Source organism: Monodon monoceros, unplaced genomic scaffold (genome assembly GCF_005190385.1).
Source record: "Monodon monoceros isolate NGI ecotype Baffin Bay Population unplaced genomic scaffold, NGI_Narwhal_1 Super_Scaffold_4, whole genome shotgun sequence".
NCBI lineage: Eukaryota > Metazoa > Chordata > Mammalia > Artiodactyla > Monodontidae > Monodon > Monodon monoceros.
In genome coordinates, this window is record NW_021703781.1 from 7,146,242 (window position 1) to 7,169,604 (window position 23,363).

General features: G+C 40.2%; 1 protein-coding gene across 1 annotated transcript in view; it reads left to right on the forward strand.

Annotated features, from left to right (window-relative positions):
* The window catches only part of RYR2 (ryanodine receptor 2), a 721,906-nt gene that overhangs the window by 420,728 nt on the left and 277,815 nt on the right, over positions 1–23,363 (forward strand). The window contains exons 24-25 of the mRNA XM_029245584.1: positions 11,340–11,499; positions 14,952–15,099. Coding sequence (XP_029101417.1) covers positions 11,340–11,499; positions 14,952–15,099 — 308 coding nt within the window. The remainder of the gene's footprint in view (positions 1–11,339; positions 11,500–14,951; positions 15,100–23,363) is intronic.

A 23,363-nucleotide genomic window follows, 5' to 3' on the forward strand; every position in this document is an offset into this window, starting at 1 on the left:
GCCTTGGCTGGGTGGGACTTGGCTGGAGAAACCCATTTCTCTCCACTGGCACCTGGAGTACTAAGGTGGGAGCTTGCAGCTAGGGGCTGGGAGGACTTTGAAATAGAAGTAGATAAGAATTTCAAATGGCCTTAAAGGGACTGCACTCAGCAGAAAGTCTACCCACATGCCTTTGGGAGTGCCACTCCCGGGATCTCCCTGCCAGGACTGTGGGCACCCCTAACTCACCAAGTGCCAGACCCACACCTCCCTCCCAGTCTGCTGCCAGCTCCCTGTGCACACTTCTGGTCAAGGAGAGTGAGCTCCAGTAGACAGACCATGTGGATGGGCAAGGGAGAAACCACAAGCTTGAGCTATAGCGCCGCCTTCTGGAAAACAAAAGAGAGGCTTCTGATAGCCAGCCTGGTGAGTTATAAGAACCAGAAAAGACATGAAAGCTCAGTTAAGGTGCTTTCTGCTACTTCAAATGCAAAAAGCAGAAACACATGACTACAACCAATATGGAAAAGTCAAGGGAATATGGCATCACAAAAAGACGATGGTAATCCTCCAGCAGCTGAGCTCAATGGCGTGGAATATTGCGATCTAACTGATAAAGAATTCAAAATAGTATTAAGAGATTCAGCAAGCCACAGGAAAACTCAGAAAGGCAATTTAGTGAAATCAGAAATAAAATTAATGAATGGAAGGAGTACTCTAACAAAGAGAATGAAATTATAAAAAGAGACAAACAGAAATACCGGAACTAAAGTATTCAACGAATGAGATGAGTGTAACACAGAACATGTGTAGCAGAGCAGACCATGTAGAAGAAAGAGTAAATGACTTGGAGGATAGGAATGTAGAAATAATACAATTAGCAGAGGACGTGAAACTAAGATTTAAAAGAGTGATGAAAGCCTATAAGAGCTATCAGATTCTATCAGAAAAACAAATATCTGAATAATTGGGCTCCAGAAGGAGAGGAGAGGGAGAAGGGGGCAGGGACTTTGTTTAAAGAAATAATAGTTGAGAACTTCCCAGGCCTGGGGACAGACTTAGACGTACAACTCCATAAAGCTAAAAGAACACCCTATTATCTCAATGTAAAAAGACTTCCTCCAAGACACATTGTAATGAAACTGTCAAAAATCAGTGATAGGGCTTCTCTGGTGGCACAGCGGTTGGAAGCCCCCCTGCCAACGCAGGGGACACGGGTTCGAGCCCTGGTCCGGGAAGATCCCACATGCTGCGGAGCAACTAAGCCTGGGCGCCACAACTACTGGGCCTGCATGCCTAGAGCCCGTGCTCTGCAACAGGAGAGGCCACTGCAGTGAGAAGCCCACACACTGCAACGAAGAGCAGACCCCACTTGACGCAACTAAAGAAAGCCCGTGTGCAGCAACGAAGACCCAGTGCAGCCTTAAATAAATAAATACATAAATAAATTAGTTTTAAAAACTCAGTGATAAAGAAATTATCTTAAAGCACATCAGGGGAAAAAAGAAAGTAAGGCACAGAGGAACCCCATTAGGCTGTCAGCTGATTTCTCAGCAGAACCTCTACAGGCCAGGAGAGGGTAGAATGACATATTCAAAGTGTTGAAAGATTAAAATTGCCAGCCAAGAATAGTGTATGCAACAAAGTTACCTTTCAGATAAGAAGGAGAAATAAAGTCTTTCCCAGACAAAAGCTGAGGGAGTTCACCGCCAGTAGACCTGCCTTGCAAGAAATGCTGAAAGGAGTTCTTCCAGCTGGAATGAAAAGATGCTGCTCAGCAACAGGACAACATACGAAAGTATACAATACACTGGAGATGGAGAAACACAGGCAGTTTGACCCAGAGAGTTGTAACTCCATGTTAGGGGTGTGTGTTACCCACTCAACTGTAGTATAAAAGTTAAAGGCAAAGAGTAGTAAAAAGAACTATAGCTACTATAAATCATTAATGAATATACAACATAAAAAGAGGTAAGTTGGAACATCGGTAATATCAGTTGTAATATCAATAATATAAGTAATACAAGGTGGAGGAGTAAAAGATGGAGCCTTCATAGGCTTTCACAGATGAGTTGTGACAGCTGATAAGCCTAAGATGGATTGTTTTATCTATACGATTTTTAATGTAATTTACAAGGTTACCACAAGACAAAAGTCTATATAGAATGGATTCACAAAGACAAAGAAAGGGAAAACAGAGCACACCAACATGGAAAATAATCAGTTTACGGAAGTAGACATAGAAGGAGAAAGAAACAGTGGAAATACAAAGCAACCAGAGAGCCATTAATAAGATGGCATTAGTGTGCCCTTACATATCAATAATTACTCTAAATGTAAATGGATTGAATTCGCCGTTCGAAAGGTATGGAGTGGTTAGGTGGATAAAAACACAAGACCCAACTATATGCTTCCTACAGGAGACCCATTTCAGATTTAAGGATACGCGTAGACTCAAACTGTAGTTAGAATGATGTGCTACATTCCCTATTTGAAAATAGGCGATCTGAGTGTTAGGTGTTTTTTTTTCCCCCCTGATAATACAGATCATTTCACTTAAAATCCTTAAAGACTTTTAAAAAACATGTGATTGATTGTAGCTCATTTCTCCCTTTCTCCCTCTTCCTCCTCTAAACAAACCAGCAGGCAGCTGAATGGTACAGCACATAACTGTCTGTTCTTAAATTCATAAACCTTCCCACACTTGTAAAATTAAGCTCTTGACCCACTGCAGAGTTTGATGAGCAGAGTGCAGTTGCTACAGGAATAAAGAAAAATGCAACTGAAAAAGAATCCAGTCCCAGAGCTTGTGGTTCCCAGTATCTCATATCCCTGAGTAGCTGAGATTTTTTTAAAATGTAAAGGTTTAAATGAAAATAAAATCCTTGTCTGAATACCAATGCCTTTTATTCAGACTTTTTGTTAGCACTTCTCTGCTGTTAAACCAAAACATAGGTCAGGAACTGGTTGCTTGTATGTATCGCTGGGAAGTAAGAGGTAGTGTTGAATTGTGGAAGAGCATGTTCGAATCCTTTGAGAGGTATTTAAGACTAGTGCTAAATTCCCTCGCTCCTGCACCACTTCCTTCCCCCTCATGCTGTGTAGCCACTGTAGTGATGGGAAGTGGTATCTCTCAAGCATATTGGGGCAGATAGAAGGTTAAGAATGATATTCTCAATGCTTATATGTATATGTAAATTTAAAATGGCTTTCGGAAATGAATGCTTAGAGGGATACCAAATGTGCAGACCCGTATTTATACTGTGCATATAGACACAAACACATGCACAAAATTCAGTGTATGTAAATATTTACCTAAATGAAAAATAGTGTTACAAATGCAGCTGGATTTTTTCCTGTGAGGATGAACACTGTGATTGTGAAGAAAAAAATATTTATATACGCTTTTTATGTGTAGCGAGTAAATTCCACAGACCACAAACTTTAAAATGTGCTCATATGTAATGTTCTTCATTTGCTCTCGTCGGACTTAATTTCATATTTAAACCCAATGGGCCTTGCAGCCAGAATGCAGCTTGATAGTGGAAACCTAATCCTTGTCTGTTCAGTACAAACTCCTTTAAAATCACTGTTTTCTGTGTTTATTCTCACCTTTAAGTTTTGATTCAAAGGTCATCTTCTCCAAGCTGTCTTTCTCTACCTCTTTAAAATTGCACCCTATTTTAAATTGTACTTCCTCTCATGCTTCCTTTTCTACTTGATTTTTCCTCACGACACTTATATCCTCTGACATACTATTATTTTATGTTTACTTTGTTTATTGCCTGATTCATCATCTAAACGTAATTTCTATAAAGATACAGATTGTTTGTCCATGTTATTCAGTGCTGTTAGTTCCTAGAACAGGGCCTGAAATATTTCGACTACAGAATGAATATTTGTTAAGTTTGAATTCAAGGTGTACCCCCGTCTTGCTCCCAGGACTATATGTCTGTTTTGGACACTCACCTAATGGGGAGGGGACATTGGATCGTTGGGCATTCTCTTTTGAGTTTGCTGTCAGGGGCTGAATTATATCAAAGAAAACTAGAGCCAGACAGAAGTTAAAGCCATAAAGGCAAATTTTATTGCAGAACTGTTGCAATAGGGGAAGAGAGACCTCAGTATTCACATACAGCAAGAACAAGCGGGGATTTGTAGCTCAGGACCAGAGTGGGGGACAGTGGATGGAAAATTACTAAGAGGAAGCATTAAGGAAAAGGGGGATTCTGGTAAAACCAACTTGATAGGGTTCTTGCTGAAAGCAGACCAGAGTGATAGGATATCAAAGGTGGGGGATGAAGAGTGGGGTCAGAGGTCACAGGTGGGGGATTTCCATTAACTTGACCTAGCAGGATTCTTGCTAAAACTGGACTAAACGAAACAAGGACAGAGCCCAAGGTCAGAGGCCAGGTCAGAAAGAGGGCTCAGAGGAGCCTGACTCAAGTTTGGCCAAAGGGAAGTCTTCGTTAGTTGTCTTCATTCGTCTCTGCTGGCATCTTGCGGATCTCGGGCGGCCTCGGCCTGCAGCGGCTCGAAGCAGGATTTTGATTCCTGGCCAGAGACTGAAGTCGGGCTGTGGCAGTGAGCGCTGAATCCCAACCACTAGACCAGCGATTAGTGACAAGGCCCCTGGCCCGTCAGCTTTGTAGAAATGAATTCCCTCAAAGAGATGGAAAGTAGTGAAACAGGTAAAATGTTTATTAGGAGGAAAAAGGGTACGTATGAATAGACTCATACGGGCAGATGCAGAGAAAGAGTCGTGTCCCCGTGGTAGTTTGAATCACTTATATGGGACATTTCTTCCGGGTTTGCTGTGGCCAATCATCTTGCTTTGCCTGGGTCTGAGTCTGTATTTGGTTCAACTCAGGGTCCTCCCCTGTGTGTGCGCGTGCGTCTCTTAGCCAACATGGATTCTAGCGAAGAGGCCTATGAGTGTGTTGACATCACCTACCATGGGGTGTCGCGCCCTCCCTTTTTGACCTCCGAGGAGCCTTTCCATGCATGTGTAGTTGAGAAGGCCTCCTTGGCTTCGAGAATGAGGAAAATGTGGTCTCTCTGCGTTTTTATCTGGGCAGGGCTCAGCTCCTCTTACTATCCTCCTTCTCTTGTCTTCATCTTGGAGTACCTGTCCACAGGGGACAGATTCCAGCTGCTCGGCCTGGGGCCCATCTATCTCCTGCCTCATTATGGGATGCGTGTTTTCCTGACTGATCTTTGGACCACACGCTGGGACCCTCCCCATCTCTTTTTGAGTCCTCCAGGTCCTTGCTCTGCTTTTAGCTTCACTCATGCCCTTTAAGAGGAGGCTGGAAACCTGGGAATGCTCTCTCTGGCAACTTGGGGACTGCAGTGTCTTGGTGGAGGGAGGAGGGAAGGTTGCCTGACAGCCTACACTTGGTTTGTTAGCAAATCTGTTCTCCTGAAACTGTGCTGCACAAGGGTTGAGGTGTGGGAGATTCTGGAACCTGGCCATTCTCCTGGGTCCAATCTGGTAAGCAAGACAGAAGTTCCCCTCAGCTCTGGATCTGTCTGGTCTCCATCTGGGCAGGGGGATGGAGAGCCCTGGCTTCCCTCCAGCTCTCCTCTCCTCCAGGCTCTGGAACATTCAGCCTGTCTGGGGCTGGACAGACTGGACTCTTTATCTGGTCTCCTTTTATGTTCCGACACATCAGGGCCTTGCGCTTTTGGTATCCATAAGTAGAGCTTTTAATATCAGAAGGCCTTTCTCTAAAGACTGTTGTCTCTGCAGTGAATTTTCAAAGCCTATTTTAAAAATCCAAAAGCCAAGAATGGCTTTTTTTTGGTCTCTCTTGAAATGATCCTCTCTTGGTTTTGTTTCAAACAGGCTGTGAGGTACAGGAAGGCCTTGGGTTAAAAAAGGAATTAGTGGTGGGGGACACATAGGGCATATCATCATATTACACATTTATTTAAAAACAAAACGAAGAAATGTAGTAGAAGAAATAGATCCCTGCCCTTTTCCCTTCTAATTTCCACACTGAAATTATTCTCCTGTATTTGTTTTCTGGAGAAGGGTTTTTGAATATTCTCTATCTCCTTTCTGTGAGAATGTCAGTGCAGTATTCATTTTTGATAGATGTGCTTCCAGCAAAACTTGTTCTTAATACCTCTGGGGTGCAGTCATCTGAGATTTTCCCCATTTGTTCCAAGGTACTTGAAGCGCTGATTTGGTTTTGAAATTTACAGCTAACATCCACTGAACTTGGACATAATCTTTTCATGTTTACCGTGCATCTTTCACAACGTAATGACTTCCAAGCTTCATTTAACCTGATTCATACTAAACAAGTAAGCTTGAGAGGTGGGAGAGGCTGGAAAAAAAGAAAAGGCTTGTTCCTTAGTGTTTTTGGTATTCTGCCACATTTTTGTTGCACCACTTTAATTGGCCCTTAAGTGATATTCTACTGAACACTTTTTTCAAAGGCTCATTTAGAATTCCTGCTTAGAAAAAAATGTGGGTCAGGTGGGAATGAAGCACAAAACTGAATTGCTGCTTCACATGGCAGTTCCTCAGTAGGGCTAAGTATTATCAATTTTTTGTTTACATCTTTGGTAATTTGATGCAAATGAAAATGGCAGTTTGCCAGGAGGGTTTTCTTTTTTTCAGGCAAAGACGTATTTAAAAATAAATTTTACTGTAAGAAAACTGACGCCCAGAGAGTTTATGTAATTTGTTAATCTCACTTTTAAAATATTATTGCATTATTGGGCTTCCCTGGTGTCGCAGTGGTTGAGAGTCCGCCTGCCGATGCAGGGGACACGGGTTTGTGCACCGGTCCGGGAGGATCCCACATGCCGCGGAGCGGCTGGGCCCGTGAGCCATGGCCGCTGAGCCTGTGCGTCCTGAGCCTGTGCTCCGCAAACGGGAGAGGCCACAACAGTGAGAGGCCCACGTACCACAAAAAAAAAAAAAAAAAATTATTGCATTATATACTACATCAAAATAAAACTAAGAACTAATAACTACAAAAGAACTTTGATGTTTTGGAAATGAATGTATTGAATGTGTTTGTTTAATACCATATATATTCCTCATAACCTAAATTTACAAAATGATTGTTAGCACTGCAACTTTGCATATTAAAGTAAGGGAAGTAAAAAACTACACCTACTAGGCAAATAGATGGCAGAAGAAAGAGATCTATTAACTGATTCTGGCAGAATTTTCCCAGAAAGCTTGAGAAGGCAGACTGTAATACAGAGATGTCTTTAATCTGAGCTATATATATTTTGTATTAATATAATTACTAATGACATACCTTTTCCCTATTATTTGGCCTACAGAATTCTACTTCCCAAGAATTGTTGTAGCAGTCTTTCCTTTTTTTCTTTTAAATCTCTGGAAGTCAACCTGAAGCTTTACTTGGAACCATTTAGCTTCCAAGATTCACATCAGTCACATTTTATTCGAAAGCTTTGTTCTTTGTTCGTTTTCAATCACAGAAAGGAAAGAGTTTATATTAGTAGTTAGTTGATCTTTATGTACCTAATTAACTTGTATTAATAAGATGAAATGGACATTATTTGCTGAAGTACTTTTATGCGCTTTCTAAAAATCTCATTTTGGTGTAAATGATTTGATACTTTGTCATGTCTCACATAAAGAAAAATGGTCTTGTAAATCCTCATTGATGCCACTGGTTAAAGCATTCATGAAGTCATCATTTTTATCAACCTACTGAGGTCGAAGTCTATTAATTTCAAAGATATTTGTATTTTTACTATAGAAGATGAAGTGAAACAGTGTGGAAATAAGGTTCAGGTGAAATGGGAATTAGTAACTTTAATTTGGATGGGACTATTGACCATTTAAAAGAACCACTTGAAATTCTTTCTTGCACAGGGCTATGAAGAAAAGCAAGTAAAATGAATCGTAGTCTACATCTGAAAATGAGTGTGAACTAATTATTGTGTTATTTCAAATCAACAGATGCAAACGTGTCTCCGTAGGTTTTCCTTGTGATCACAAATTGAAGCAACATTAGTAGATATTCTGTATAGGAAGAGGAAAATTTAGAAAATAAAGAGAAATGCTTATGCCAATATTATCATATATACATATACTCTATATATATACTATAGACATATAGTAGAATGTGTAGTTCTACTATAGATTAGTAAAACTTATCTATAATTTTTTATAGAAAATACCCCTCAAAAATTCCTCCCCATGCCATGTAAGACATGGCTGGCAAGTCTACCATGATCTTTCCTCTTTTAGAGGGCATATATCCCTCACTGAGGTAGCATAGGCTCTAGTCAACTATTCATAGATTAGCTTCCGAACTTGACCGTATGTGTATCCTCTGCGACAGGTAGGAGGAATTAGGACCACTGGAAAATGAGAGAAAAAAGAGAATTGTGTGCTGTGATACTACCATGTGCTGGGTTATTGTGGGGAAAGTCAAGAGGAGGGTGAGAAATAGAGGTGGGAAGATGGGAGAGTACAAAAGACCAAGTTGTTGGGTTTTTTTCCCCAATTGAAGTGTAGTTGATTTACAATGTCCTGCCAATCTCTGCTGTACAGCAAAGTGACTCAGTTATACACATATATACATTCTGTTTTTGTATTTTTTTCCATTATGGTTTATCACAGGATATTGCGTGTAGTTCTCTGTGCTGTACAGTAGGACCTTGTTTATCTATTCTGTATATAATCGTTTACATCTATTAACCAAAAACTCCCAACCCTCCCTCTCCCTACCCCAGTCCCCCTTGGCAACCACAGTCTGTTCTCTGTGTCCACGATTCTGTTTCTGTTTTCGTAGATAGGTTCATTTGTGCCATATTTTAGATTCCACATATAAGTGATATCATATGGTATTTGTCTTTCTCTGTCTGACTTACTTCAATTAGTATGATCATCTCTAGTTGCATCCATGTTGCTGCAGATGGCATTATTTCATTTTTTATGGCTGAGTAGTATTCCATTGTATGTACGTACCACATCTTCTTTATCCATTCATCTGTTGAGGGACATTTAGGTTGTCTCCATGCTTTGGCTATTGTGAACAGTGCTGCTATGAACATAGGGGTGCATGTATCTTTTTGAATTACAGTTTTGTCCAGGTATATGCCTGGAGTGGGATTGCTGGATCATATGGTAATTCTATTTTTAGTTTTCTGAGGAACCTCCATACTGTTTTCCATAGTGAGTGTACCAATTTATATTCCCACCAACAGTATATAGGAGGGTTCCCTTTTCTCCACATTCTTTCCAACATTTGTTTTTGCAGACTTTTTAATGATGGTCATTCTGACCGGTATGAGGTGTAGTTTTGATTTGCACTTCTCTAATACTTAATGATGTTGAGCATCTTTTCATTTGCTTACTGGCCAGCTGTATGCAAAAGACCAAATTCTTTATCATTACCCCCAACCCTGCTTCTAGCAAATAATATTAAACTTGGAAATTAGACGATGCTGGATTGATCACCTCTTGGTGCATTTGAAATGCATTGAGAGCTCTTTCTTGAAGAAATTATTTTCCGAGTGAGAACTTGTATATAGGCTGTGCTTACAGTTGACAGATTTGTCCATTTAAACATCAAAATTCTATAAAATACAGTGATTTGTGTGAGTGATTACAAAAATCCCATGTGGCTTCTTTATAGAAAAACAAAGAAAAAGTATCGTTAATTACCCAAACATACAGAGTTCTGATTTAAAACAGAACAAAATTTCATGTCAGTAAATTTAGCTCGTGGATGTAAATGAAGTGACATAAGGTGGTAAGTAGCCATAATTTTTGCACTTGGCGGGCCAATCTGACCTATTTAAATCAAACAAAATATTCTCTAAAACTTTTGCCTGTAGATAAATCATTTATAAAATAGAAGATGCCTTATAATGAAGTAGGAGTATTTAAGGTAAAGTCAACTTTACTCAACCTTAAATTATTTATTGCTGTCATACATGGATTCATTTAACAAATTTTTATTGAATATCTACCATGTATCAGGCACTATTCTAGTTCTTGGAAATAGCTAGGAGCAAAGCAGTTCAACTCCTTGCTGTTAAGGAGCTTACCTTGTAATCAGGCTAGCCATAGCCCAGAATAATAATAATTATTATTATTATATTATATTATTATATAATATATTATTATATATTATTATTATATATATTATTATTATATTATTATATTATTATCATAATATATTAACTATTATAATTATAGTTTCTTAAAGACCATTTTCTCATGCTCTGATAATTTCTTAAACTTAGCTTAATTATCTGGTGAATTTTCTTTACCTTGTTTGCACCAAAGGAGAATCTTTGAGATGAAGATGGATATCTCTTTATATTCATTCTGTAAATAAAGTTAATTCTTTCAAAAACTGTAGACTGAAAGGCTGCTCTCTGCCAGGTACTCTTTTAAGTGTAATGACAATTAGAAAAATGGATCAGAAGCAGATCCTGACCTCAAAGCATAGTTGATTGTAGGGGACACAACAATGACAGAGAATGAAAGAGAAGCAACTGTACAACAGGCTTTGTGCCAGTCTCTCTAGTTAAATAGATGAGACAGCTGTGTGTGTGTGTGTGTGTGTGTGTGTGTGTGTGTGTGTGTGTTTGTAGCAGAGCAGTCCTATTGCCCTAATATATGTCTGTTGAAAACCTTTTATTTTCAATTTTATATTTCTCCCAAAAGGTTAAAACTTACACTTATTTTAATACTTTTCCTCTCTGGCTCAGAGTGTGGAAATAGTCTCTGGTATGAGTTCTCTAAAATCCAGGCCTTAATCATATTTTAGATGATTATATGCCTGGTATTTCCTAGTGTCTATCTTATCATGAGGCTTCCTAAATTATGTAACTAGGAATATCAGTAGGGAAATAATGTATAAATGCATTAAAATTCCCCTGTAGAATAATGAATAGCTAGTATCTGAAAGCGTATGCGGATTTATGAAATAAATATTACTTTAATATAACACATAAATGTTGAAGAAAAATGAGGACTTAACAGGAAGAGAAATTTATCAGATGTTTTAGTTACCAGTACTTTGATTTATCCGGTAAAAAAGCATCAGCTGTTTGGAACACAAACAAAGATAAGTCCTTCTCAACTTTGAGAGACAGGTGTTGCCTCATTTCTGTTTTACTGGTGTGAAAATGAAAACATAAAGATCGTGTGGCCTTTGCACCTGATGAGTTTTTAGCTTAAGTGAAAGGGGCTCAGGCTTGCTGGACACATTACCACTGGTCACCACTGTGGTTTATGGAACAATAAGAATTAGGAACAATTGGAATTAACAGGCTGTTATAGGGATTTTTCAACCTTGACTTTTCTGGACAGGCCCATTATATATTTCTTTGGCTTTGCTTTGTAGTTACCAGCTGACAAGTGGATACAAGCCTGCCCCGATGGACCTGAGCTTTATCAAGCTCACCCCATCCCAGGAAGCGATGGTGGACAAGTTGGCGGAAAATGCTCATAACGTGTGGGCCCGGGATCGAATCCGGCAGGGCTGGACCTATGGCATCCAACAGGTACGTGGGAATTTAGCTCTACAGCACGTACTCTGAGATTGACTTAAGTAGGAATTAGTATAATTTGTAACAGGAGAGATTAAGTAATGACCATTGTAAAACTCACATCATATAGATATCTTTAATGTACATATGCACAGAAACGCCTGTTTCAAGAAGTCAGGCCACCCCAAGTCTTGTTGCTATCATGAGGGGCACAGTGAATATTACCAGACCAGTGATTTATAACGTGGTTTTGTGGCATTTCTCTCTCTGAGATTGTATTTTAGGAGAAGCTTTTGAAATAGGAGAAGTTCGAGATAAACTAATAATAGAAGAGGTCCACAATTCCTTATTTGTTTGTTTATTTATTTATTTATTTTTGGCTGCATTGGGTCTTCGTTGCTGCACGCGGACTTTCTCTAGTTGCAGCGAGCGGGGGCTACTCTTTGTTGTGGTGCTCAGGCTTCTCATTGCAGTGGTTTCTCTTGTTGTGGAGCACAGGCTCTAGGCGCATGGGCTTCAGTAGTTGTTGCACGCGGGCTCAGTAGTTGTGGCGCACGGGCTTAGTTGCTCCGCAGCATGTGAAATCTTCCCGGACCAGGGCTCGAACCCGTGTCCCCTGCACTGGCAGACGGATTCTTAACCACTGCGCCACTAGGGAGGTCCCACAATTCCTTATTTAACACCCCTGGGACCAGATGAATTTCAGAATCCAGATATTTCTTGGTTTTCAGAATGGTGATACATTGATCATGTTACATAGTGCCCTCAGCAGGGCAGCAGACCATGTATAAATTATTCTCTGTTCAGCAGTGTAGGCTGATGATATCAAGAGGGGTAAGTAAAGATTATCCACAGCCTTGCATCAATTCAGATCATTTTTGTCACCAACTGAGTTTTTGTTAAACTTCGTAAAAAACCGACTTTTCTGAGTTTTCTGGATTTCAGAATCGTGGATTTCTATTAATGGTTGCACTCACAGGAATAACTAACAGTCATCGGGTCTGTATTGAGATAGCAAAGCAGAGCAAATTTAGCCTTGCCTCTTAGTGACTGTGTGACCTTGGGAAAGCTACTTAAATTAATTTTCTCTGGGCCACTGTTTTCCTCCTCACTGAATTTTTAAACTTCATTATATAACTTATGTATAAGAAAGGCTACAGCAGTGCATTTCACCTAACAAATCATATAGAATAGTTTGCTATTATTGTAAGATGCCAGAGTCACTATGCATCGAGTTTTACGTCTATTTTCTTCTTTAACTCTTGCAAGAGTTCCATGAAGGATGAACAGTTTTTATTGCCAATTCACATATGATGTACAGGGAGCTTGAGAACAATTTGTCCGGCGCTCCCAGGTGGCAGAACCAGGTTGGAATCAAGCCTTTTGACTCCAGAGCCCAAATTCTTCCCTTGCTTATCACAGTGATCCTTGCCAGCTCATGGTGGGCAGTGCCTTTACTTAAACATTTTTAGGAATAAACTGGATTATTACTTATAAGCTTAGGCCATGGTTCAGGATAAAGGCTACCTGTTGGTTTGAAAAATATGTTTCCAAAATTCTTCTTAACCGGTGACTTTTGTCATTTGCAAGGCTAAGAAAACTCAGATAGCCTTGATTTACTTCATAAAATAAGCTATTTTTATATTGAATTAAACTGGTTGTAACTGATGAGATTGTCAGTACTCAGTCCACTTGAGCATAGTGTGTGTATGTGTGTGTGCGTGTGTGTGTGTGTGCGTGTGTGTGTATGAACCTGAACCATATACCACAGGGGGATAAGGGGTCACATTTGCTCTCTGCCAAAGGAGCGCTCACTTGCCTTGCAGCCCGCACGATTCTGTGGGACAAACCAGAACCCCCCGCTGTCTGCCTCTTCCTTGTGCATGAGGGTCCTCCTCATAAAAACACAGGGCTCTGTCTGAGCTGGCCAAAGCTGTCCTTGGAACCGTTTCTCCGTCCCCTCCCCCAGTTCCCACTCCATCCCTCCACCCCATTCCCCACTGACAGAGCACACACTTGCTGGGTTGTCTGAATGAGCGTTGTCTTTACTTTTTCATCGCCCTCTCCTTAACATAGTCTGGTTCACAGCTAGGTCGTAAACTCCTTGCGAGCAGGCATTTGCTTGAGGTCCCTCTTCTCTGCCTCTCCAGCACACCTGATTTCAAGCACTTGTGTACGTGGAAACCCCAGGGCAGCTCCTTTTCACAGTCACATTCCCAGGACACCATTTCCAGAGAGTGTGATTCATCGGAGGCCTCTTAATTTCTCTACACGAAAAGTTGCGGGGCAGCAAACCAGTATTGAAAGGGAGGGGTGCTGGGTAATGTGTCTTGAAGCTGCCCTGGCAGTGCAGGCACTCTGTTTACGCTGCTTGTGTATTTGGGGGTGGCTTCGGTGTGGGGTTCCCCATCAAGCAACCCAGATGATTTGGACTCCAGGTGTCAGTAGATGGTCGTGTAGTCGGGATGAGGTATTTACTACAGATTTGCTAGAGAGGGGGAAGAAGAAATTAGGTTTTCTTTGCTCTTCCCCAGCGAGAACAAACCCTGTCCACCACATACCTTTTTTTTTTTTTGGAGAAGGTTTGGGAATATCCACAGCCTCTTAGTTCTTCATGCTAAGGTAAATTGAGAATCGAGTACGCCTCCTAAAATATGGAAAGTTTGACAAAACCTGCAGCAGTGAATGAGTGGAAAGAAGTAACTTCTTAAATGTTAGAGCCCTAAAGACTCGCAGCCCATGGGAGGCATCCCCACCTCCCATGAGATTAAGTTTTGTACTTACTCGCAAATTAGGTATCCTTTTCCAAGGTCGTAAGATAGCCTGTCTTCTTGCTTGGTCAACACCATTTTAATCACGTTTTAAACTTGGGGCCTCTTTTGTAAAAGACGAATTGTGAGGTTTGTAGCTATTTCAGTATTGCTGGCGTTACCTGGTCTCCCCAGTTGATGGAATCAACTTGATGCATATTTTCCAAGCTATTTGAGGTCATGGGATGGCCGCCCACACACTGAGTTTTCTCTGAAGAAGGCACAGCAGCCTGGTGTTGTTCTTTGGCTCAAAAATCAGATGTCCGGTAATAATTAGGCTCTTCTTGTAACAAAGACCTGTCAGTCAACTTGGCAAGGAAACGGTAGGTTCTCTTAAGTTAGCCCATTGCCTTGTGACCAGGGCAGATGGAAGATGATTACCGAGATCCTTCAAGTTGGCTTTTGTTACTGTTGTTATTTTTACGTTTTCTTCTCATGGAGAGGGCCTATTTAAATTGATGCAGTTACTCACTTGATTAAATCTTTCATACTGATAGCATTTCAGTAACTCCTGCAGCCTGGGAAGACAAAGGGAAGGTTGAAGGCCCAGTATCTACCTTCATATGCTTTATATTTTGATGTATTTGGTGGCTGTCTCATTTCCAAATGCTGTTGGTCACTCTTTGATGATCATGCGCCTTTTTTGCCTTCCTGTAGGATGTAAAGAACAGAAGAAACCCTCGCCTGGTTCCCTATGCCCTTCTAGATGACCGAACTAAGAAATCCAACAAGGACAGCCTCCGTGAGGCCGTGCGCACACTGCTGGGGTATGGCTACAACCTGGAGGCGCCCGATCAAGATCATGGTATTTTCATTTCGCTTTCTTCTCCTCTTGTTGCAAAATCACATAGTAAGTTCTTTAAAGCCAAATGCATGAATAAAAATGGGGAGTGCAAGATAGACTCCTTCAGTCGAAGTATGTAATTTAGGCCAGGAGTTTAGAGCATTTTTTGTCCTGAAGGACACTTGGAGGATTAGCTCATCTTTCAGCGGAGTGGCTCGGGACCGCACTGATTCCGCAGGGGGAAGAAGTGGGTTTACCTTCCCGAAGAGTCTGAGGGAGCAGTTAACTCCATGATTCTGATACTGCCCCTCACTCCCACCTACCCCACCAGCTCTGCTTCAGAAGAGCTAGTTTTAGTTGTTTATGGGAGTAAACCTATAGTGGGAGCTAGTGTTTTCTAAACCTTCCATAGTAATTAATTAGTGCAATATTTTGCTTTAAGGAAAACGCTCTAGAATAGGACTCAATAAATATGTGTTGAATAAATGGATTTTTAGAGGGTCTATGAAGGACGTGTTTCCTTTGAATAATACCTTTTAAGAATATGGTTTAAGATGGTTAACTCCTTAATCCTTTGCTCCTGTACTTTGAGTTGGTGTTAATATCCGTATTTTAAAGTTGCCAAAAATGACATGAGCTCTGCGTGTTTCATTGTAGTGCCTGTATTTTTTGATAGAAAGTTTAAAAAATCTATGTCAGATATTCTCTAATGACTAATATTTTCAGTGTAGTATCTGTGTATAGGAATTCAATCTTAAATAGTAATGATAGGTAATATTTATATAGTGCTTATCATGTGTAACAGGTGTTTAGAAGACCTTTGCACTTATTGTTTAATCCTCACAGTAACTCTATGAGGATGGTCTGTGTACTCTGCTCATTTTACAGATAAGGAAACAAATTCAGATACTTCCGTGTCTTCCCATTTACTAAATGGTAGAGGCAGGATCCCAGCCCCAGATTTCAGTCCTTTGAGTTGAGTCAGTATGTAGTTAGCATCTGGACAGTTCACTGTAGTTACTGAATCCTTATATTTGCTACAAATAAAATTAGATACCCATTTAATAACAATAATGTTCATAATCATAATGTAACTTCTTACAATGTAACATATCTTGAAGTCCGCTTTACAGCAACAAATACTTGGTAGATCTTATTATGAAGCAGATACTACTAGATATGCAAGATACAGAAAATATCCCTGCCTTAAAGGGTGTGCAGTCCACACGGCCCCTGGGATGGATAAACAATAAAACCCTGCCAAGTCAAGACACAGCAATTGGGAAGAGTTCTACAGCTGTCTGGTACAGAATAAGCCCTCAACGCTAATGGTTCTTTTTAAAATATTTTTAAAATGAGGTATAATATTTATATAATAGAATGCACAGATCTTCAGTTCAATTTGGTAAATTTTGACAGTTGTATACATGAGAGAAACCACCACCCAAACGAACATGGGGACCATTTTCTTCATCACAGAAAGTTCCCTCTGCCCCCGAAAAGTAACCACTTTCTAAATTCTATCATCACAGATTAATTTTGCCTCTTCTTATACTCTGCATAAATGTAATCACTATATATTTTTAAAAAATCTTTATTGGAGTATAATTGCTTTACAATGTTGTGTTAGTTTCTCCTGTACAACAAAGTGAATCAGCTATATGTATACACATATTCACTCCTTCTAGAGCCTCCCTCCCACCCTCCCTATCCCACCCCTCTAGGTGGTCGCAAAGCGCCGAGCTGATCTCCCTGTGCTATGCGGTTGCTTCCCACTAGCTATCTATTTTACATTTGGTAGTGTATATATGTCCATGCCACTCTCTCACTTCGTCTCAGCTTCCCTCCCCCACCCCCACCGTGTCCACAAGTATGTCCTCTACGTCTGAGTCCTTATTCCTGCCCTGCCACTTGGTTCATCAGTACCATTTTTCTAGATTCCGTATATATGCATTAATATACGGTATTTGTTTTTCTCTTTCTGACTGACTTCACTCTGTATGACAGACTCTAGGTTCACCCACATCACTACAAATGACTCAATTTCATTCCTTTTTATGGCTGAGTAATATTCCATTGTATGTATATGTACCACATCTTCTTTAGCCATTCATCTGTCAATGGACATTTAGGTTGCTTCCATGTCCTGGCTATTGTAAATAGAGCTGCAGTGAACATTGGGATATATGTATCTTTTTGAATTATGATTTTCTCAGGCTATATGCCCAACAGTGGGATTGCTGGGTCATATGGTAGTTCTGTTGTTAGTTTTCTAAGGAACCTCCATACTGTTCTCCATAGTGGCTGTATCAGTTTACATTCCCACCAACAGTAATCACTATATTTTTTATCTAACTTCTTTTGCTCAACATGCTGTTTTTGTTTGTTATTTTATTTTATGTATTTATTTATTTATTTTGGCTGTGTCGGGTCTTAGTTGCGGCACATACGATCTTTCATTGCAGTGTGGGCTCTTCATTGCGGGGTGCAGGCTTCTCCCTGGTTGCGGTGCGCAGGCATCTCTCTCGTTGTGGCATGTGGGTTTTTCTCTCTCTAGTTGTGGTGGGCAGGCTCCAGAGCACATGGGCTCTGTAGTTTGCAGCATGCAGGCTCTCTAGTTGAGGCGCGTGGGCTCAGTGGTTGTGGCACATGGGCTTAGTTGCCCTGAGACATGTGGGATCTTAGTTCCCCAACCAGGGGTCAAACCTGCGTCCCCTGCATTAGAAGGTGGATTCTTTATGACTGGAACACCAGGAAAGTCCCCCAGTATACTGTTTTTGTGATCACCCATGTTTTTACAAGTATCACAAAATTAATTACTGAGTAGCATTCTATTTGAATAATAAACCACAATTTTTTAAATCCATTCTCCTGTTGATATAGATTTGGGTTGTTTCCAGTTTTTGACTGTTATGAATAAGACTGCTATGAACATTTGTAGACAAGTCTTTGTGCAGATTCATACTTTCACTTCTTTTAGGGTAAATAGAAGTGAAATTGCTGGGTCATAGGACAAACGTACATTTCACTTTACAAGAAACTTGCAAACAGTTCTGCACATATGCTCCCATGACCAATATGTGAAGGTATAGTTGCTCCCACATCCTGTCCAAGAATTGGTAGTGAATCTTTCCGATTTTAGCCCTTACAGTAGGTGTGAAATGGTATCTTATTGTAGTTTTAATTTGCATTTTCCTTAAGAATAATAATGTTGCCATATTTTCTTATACTTGTTAGCCATCGGTATATCTTTTTTTATGAAGTGTTTGTTTACATCTTTTATCCATTAAAAAGCCTGGGTTGTTTTGTCTTCTTTTTATTAAACTGTGAAAATGTATATATTTATATATATAAACATATATGTATCTTTTTCTGGGTATAAGAACTATGTCAGATATTGGAAATATTTCCTCCCAGTTTGTGGATTGCTTTTTCATTATTTAAATGAGATCTTCCATGGAGCAGACGTTGTTAATTTTGAAGACTTGTAAATCTTTTAAAGAGTTAATTGATCTTTTTTTTTTTGGTTAAACTTTCAGACATTTATTTCCCCACATCATCAATTGTGGATTATTATTAGTAAACTATCATAATTATGAGTGGCTGTGTCTAATATCTCCTTAGTGATTGTGGCATTCTATGGAGAACTTCAGTCATTAGTCATAGTGACTCCTAGTTTCACAAAGCCACAATCTCTTTTTGTAATTACCTATTAAATGTACTCTTTAATGAACAATTGGATATATCAGGCATACGAATGTTTATTAATAATACCTTAGTATAGTGTAGCATTTTCCAGTGTTTTTGCATACTTTTTTTTAAATTATTTTTTATTAATTTATTTATTTGTTTTTATTTTTGGCTGTGTTGGGTCTTCGTTGCTGCGTGAGGGCTTTCTCTGGTTGCGGTGAGTGGGGGCTACTCTTTGTTGTGGTGCGTGGGCTTCTCATTGTCGTGGCTTCTCTTGTTGTGGAGCACAGGCTCTAGGTGTGCAGGCTTCAGTAGTTGTGGCACGTGGGCTCAGTAGTTGTGGCTCACGGGCTCTAGAGTGCAGCCTCAGTAGTTGTGGCACACTGGCTTAGTGGTTCCGTGGCATGTGGGATCTTCCCCAGCCAGGGATTGAACCAGTGTCCCCTGCATTGGCAGGCAGATTCTTAATCACTGTGCCACCAGGGAAGCCCCGCATACTTTTAAAATATTTGATTCAACTACTCTATTAGGTATATACCTAATATAAGTACAATAAATACCTAACAAGGGTACAGTCATCATAGAAGTTTTTGAGCTTCTTTCTAACTTTGTGTCTCCCTAGAGAGTATTAGATAAGAGAGATGACAGTCTATATCTTTTCTGTTGGAAGATGTTATAATGATAATAATAAAAGGTTTGGGGAAAAATCAACCATGCTTTTAAAGTCTGACATATCAACCATTTGATATCCCCCAATTTTATTTTCATTCCTTCCCACATGAATATTTATATTTTGGGTGTCTAGAGTCTTACCGACATTTATAGGTCTTTCCTCCACCATTGCTTTTCTGATACTCATTGAAAATTACATAGAAAGAGTGCTGCCCAAGTCAGGCTGACTCAGTTCTAAAGCTATAGATGGCAGCCAGTAAATTGAGGAGAAAACAGGAAAGAAACAAGCCCACTGTATAGCTCAGAGAAATGATTAATCATGGCTCTAACAATAACCTTAAGTCTTCAGGGAAATAGTTAATTGTGGTCAATATTCAAGGAGGAGAATACATTTAGCCCTGTACAAAGAAACAAGCAGTGTATGCCAGAGAAAAATAATGATGATTATATGTAAAAACATTATCAATTATGGGCATAAACTGTGTCAGATCTGACATATTCACTTTTAGTGAGAACTGTATTCAGGAGGATACTGGATAAGATGTTATTCTGATGACATACAGTGTTTTATATTATTTACAACCATAATAAAATTTCATCTTCTTAACACCTCTGTGAGGCAGTGTAGTACTACCTTATGGTTACGTACTTTCTTGTGACTTATATGAATTTCAAGAAGGAAGAAAAGGAGCTTATATTTACTAAATCCATCTTTGGGTTTCATGTTACTTCCATATTTCAAATCATCCTCATTTTCATTTGATTTTAATATATAGTTATTGAACATCTCCCGTGCTTAGTTCTGGGGATTCAACAATGAATAAGACAGTTTTGCCCACAGGTAGCTTTCAGGATAGGCAGGGAAAGTAGACTAAATTGCCAATGCTTTCATACAGTGTAAACATTAATGCCCAAGTGTCACAGCAGAGAGGATTTAACTGATCTTGGTGGTGTCAGAGAAATCTTCATAAAGGAGGTGTATTAGTTATCTACTGCTGTGTAACAAATACCCCCTCCCTAAATTTTAATGGCTTAAACCAACAAATGTTTGTTATCTGAAAGTTTCTGTGGTTAGGGATTTGAGTGGATTAGTTAGGTCGTTCTGAATCATGGCCTCTCTTGAGGTTGCTATCAAGTCGGCCAGGGCTGCAGTCATCTGAAGACTTCAGTGGGGCTGGAGGATTTGCTTCTAAGACAGTTCACTTGCATAGTTGTTGGTTAAAGGGCTCGGTTTGTCTCTGGATATTGGCAAGAGACCTAAGTTCCTTGTCATGTAGACCTCCTCAGAGAGAATGCTTCAGTGCCTTCATATGGCAGCTGGCTTCCCCCAGAGTTAGTAATCTAAGAGATAGTGCGAGGAGGAAGCCTCAATGCCTGTTACAATTACTTCTGCCATATTCTGTTTGTTGGAAGTGAGTCACTAAATGCATTGCACCCTTAAGCCCACACTTTTTGAAGGGAAGTGTGACAAAATATTTGGAGACATGTTTTAAAACCATCAAAGCTAGGGTGAAATTTAGAGGAATGAGTAGGAATCAGTGAGGTTCATGTGTTCCAGACAGAGAGGATGGTTTGTGTAAGGGCTTGGAGTGACAAGGGAGGGTTGCACGTGGGAATCAGATAGCTTTACGTGGCTGAATATAGAGTGAAGTTTGAGAAGCAGGGGAAGATGAAGGAGAGAAGACAGAGACTGAAACGAGGGTTTTCTGTTTAAAAGAATTACTCCAGTGGCTCTTTGGAGAATGGGCTGAAGGTGAACAAAATTAGAGGTGAGGACAGCAGTTTGGTGGCTCTAAAAGAAGTATAGATGAGGAGCGTTGAAGGCCTGATCTTAGCCAATACTGTGAATAGAGAGAATTCACAGGACAGAATTGTTTGGCATTTAGAAATAGAATCAGTGGAAGGATGAAGGAGTGTCTGGGATAGCTTCTGGGTTAGTAGCTGGTGAGTACCTTCACATTCACTGGGAGCACAGGAATTGGAGCAAATAGAGATGGGAAATTGGGGAGATTCTGAGTTTGATTTTAAATATGTTGAGTTTGAGATGCATGTGAGACAACTAGACAGAGCAACCAAGGCTCAATACATATGTATATATGTATACACACACACGCTCACACACACATATATGAAGCTGAGACTATTGCTAGAGAGAAAAAGAGGGTTAAAATTTTCATTCTTTTAAATAGGAGAAATTTGGACATTTTTAAATGCTAAGGAAAAGAATCAGAGGAAAGGAGAGTTGAAAGGAAAGGAGAGGAACTTGATGAAGTATGATCTGAGGATGGTTGGGAGTGGGGGAATGAAATTCACAACATGGGTAAAGGGTTTGGCCTTGTATAAAAGGGAGACCTAACATTTTTGTCTAATAACTCCAGTATCTGGGCTTCCTCAGTGACAATTTCTATTGACTTTTTTCCCCTGTATATAAGATGTACTTTCTTGTCGCTTTGCATGTCTCACGATTTTTGTTGAAAACTGGACATTTTTAAATAGTATAATATGGCAACTCTGGAATCTCCCTTCAGGGTTTGTTATTGTGCTTGTTGTAATTGTCGTTACTTACTTGTTTAATGAATTTTCTTAGCTAGTTCTGTAGAGTATGTTCTGTTTGTCACGTGTGACTGCTGAAATCTCTATTTCATCAGCTTAGTGGTCAGCTTGTGATTAGACAGAGACTTCCATAAATGGGACCTATAACTCTCCCAGCTTTTGTCAAGGAAGGGACTCTGTGTGCATGTTGGGAGATGCCTTGGACACACAGCCAGCCAGTCCCCACCTTAGCCCTCACTTATGGCTTTTGCAGAACCTCAGGGTCTTCCAGACTTGAGAACTTAGGGCCTTCTCATGTCTTTTCCTGAACCCAGAACCCTGGGCATGAGCGTGGCTTACTAGATCACCAGGATTATGTTGAAACTTTTCACAGCCTATTGTGGATATCTCATTCCCCAGCTTTTCTTTTCAAATATTTTGGACAGCTTGTTGTTTGCCTCAGCTATTATTGCCACCTCAAGCAGTTGCAGGGTTAAAAAATGGCCTCTGGGGACTTCCCTGGTGGCACAGTGGTTGAGAGCCCGCCTGCCGATGCAGGGGACACGGGTTTGTGCCCCGGTTTGGGAAGATCCCACATGCTGCAGAGCGGCTGGACCGGTGAGCCGTGGCCGCTGAGCCTGCGCGTCCAGAACCTGTGCTCCGCAACGGGAGAGGCCACAACAGTGAGAGGCCTGCGTATCGCAAAAAAAAAAAAAAAAAAAAGGGCCTCTGATTTTCAACAAATGATCCTGAGGAAAGGATTTTTTGCATTGAGCAAACTCTAAATAAGGTCAAATAAAGGTAAGTATTGCCAGTGGAACTTTCCAAGGAACTACCAGAAAGGTGAAATAATGACAGTTATCCGTGAATGGGGCTTTGAGGAGCTCCACTCTGCTTTGTCCCCTCCAGAGTCTTCGAGCTTGCTGATTTTCACTTTAATTGAAAGCCTGTTGGTTTTCATTGTACTGTGCATCTAGGAAGAAAGGAATGGCCCTAAGTCAAGTTAAAGCACCACTAAGCTTGCTGTCCTTACAAATATTGAGCCATTTTTTATTGAATAAACACTCCCCAGATTGCTGCCAGCCTTTACTTAATTTTTAGAGCTCTGAAAAAGTTGGTTTTGACCATTTTTTTCCATTGTTCTCATTGCTTTTACAGAGAAGAGTTTTGGAGGTCCATACTCTGCTATTCCTTCTGATGTCACTCAGCAATAAAGATTAGAGAGAGATGTTTGTGGGATGGGACAGAGAGCAGGTTTCAGAGAGATAAAAAGCAGAGAAACATTAATGGTCCAACTGAGGTTAGAGACTTTGAGTTAGTAATGGTGCCAGTCTGTTGTGTGCATGTGTTTCCCAGCAAGCTCAGCAGAGCAAGTATAGATGGTGAGAATG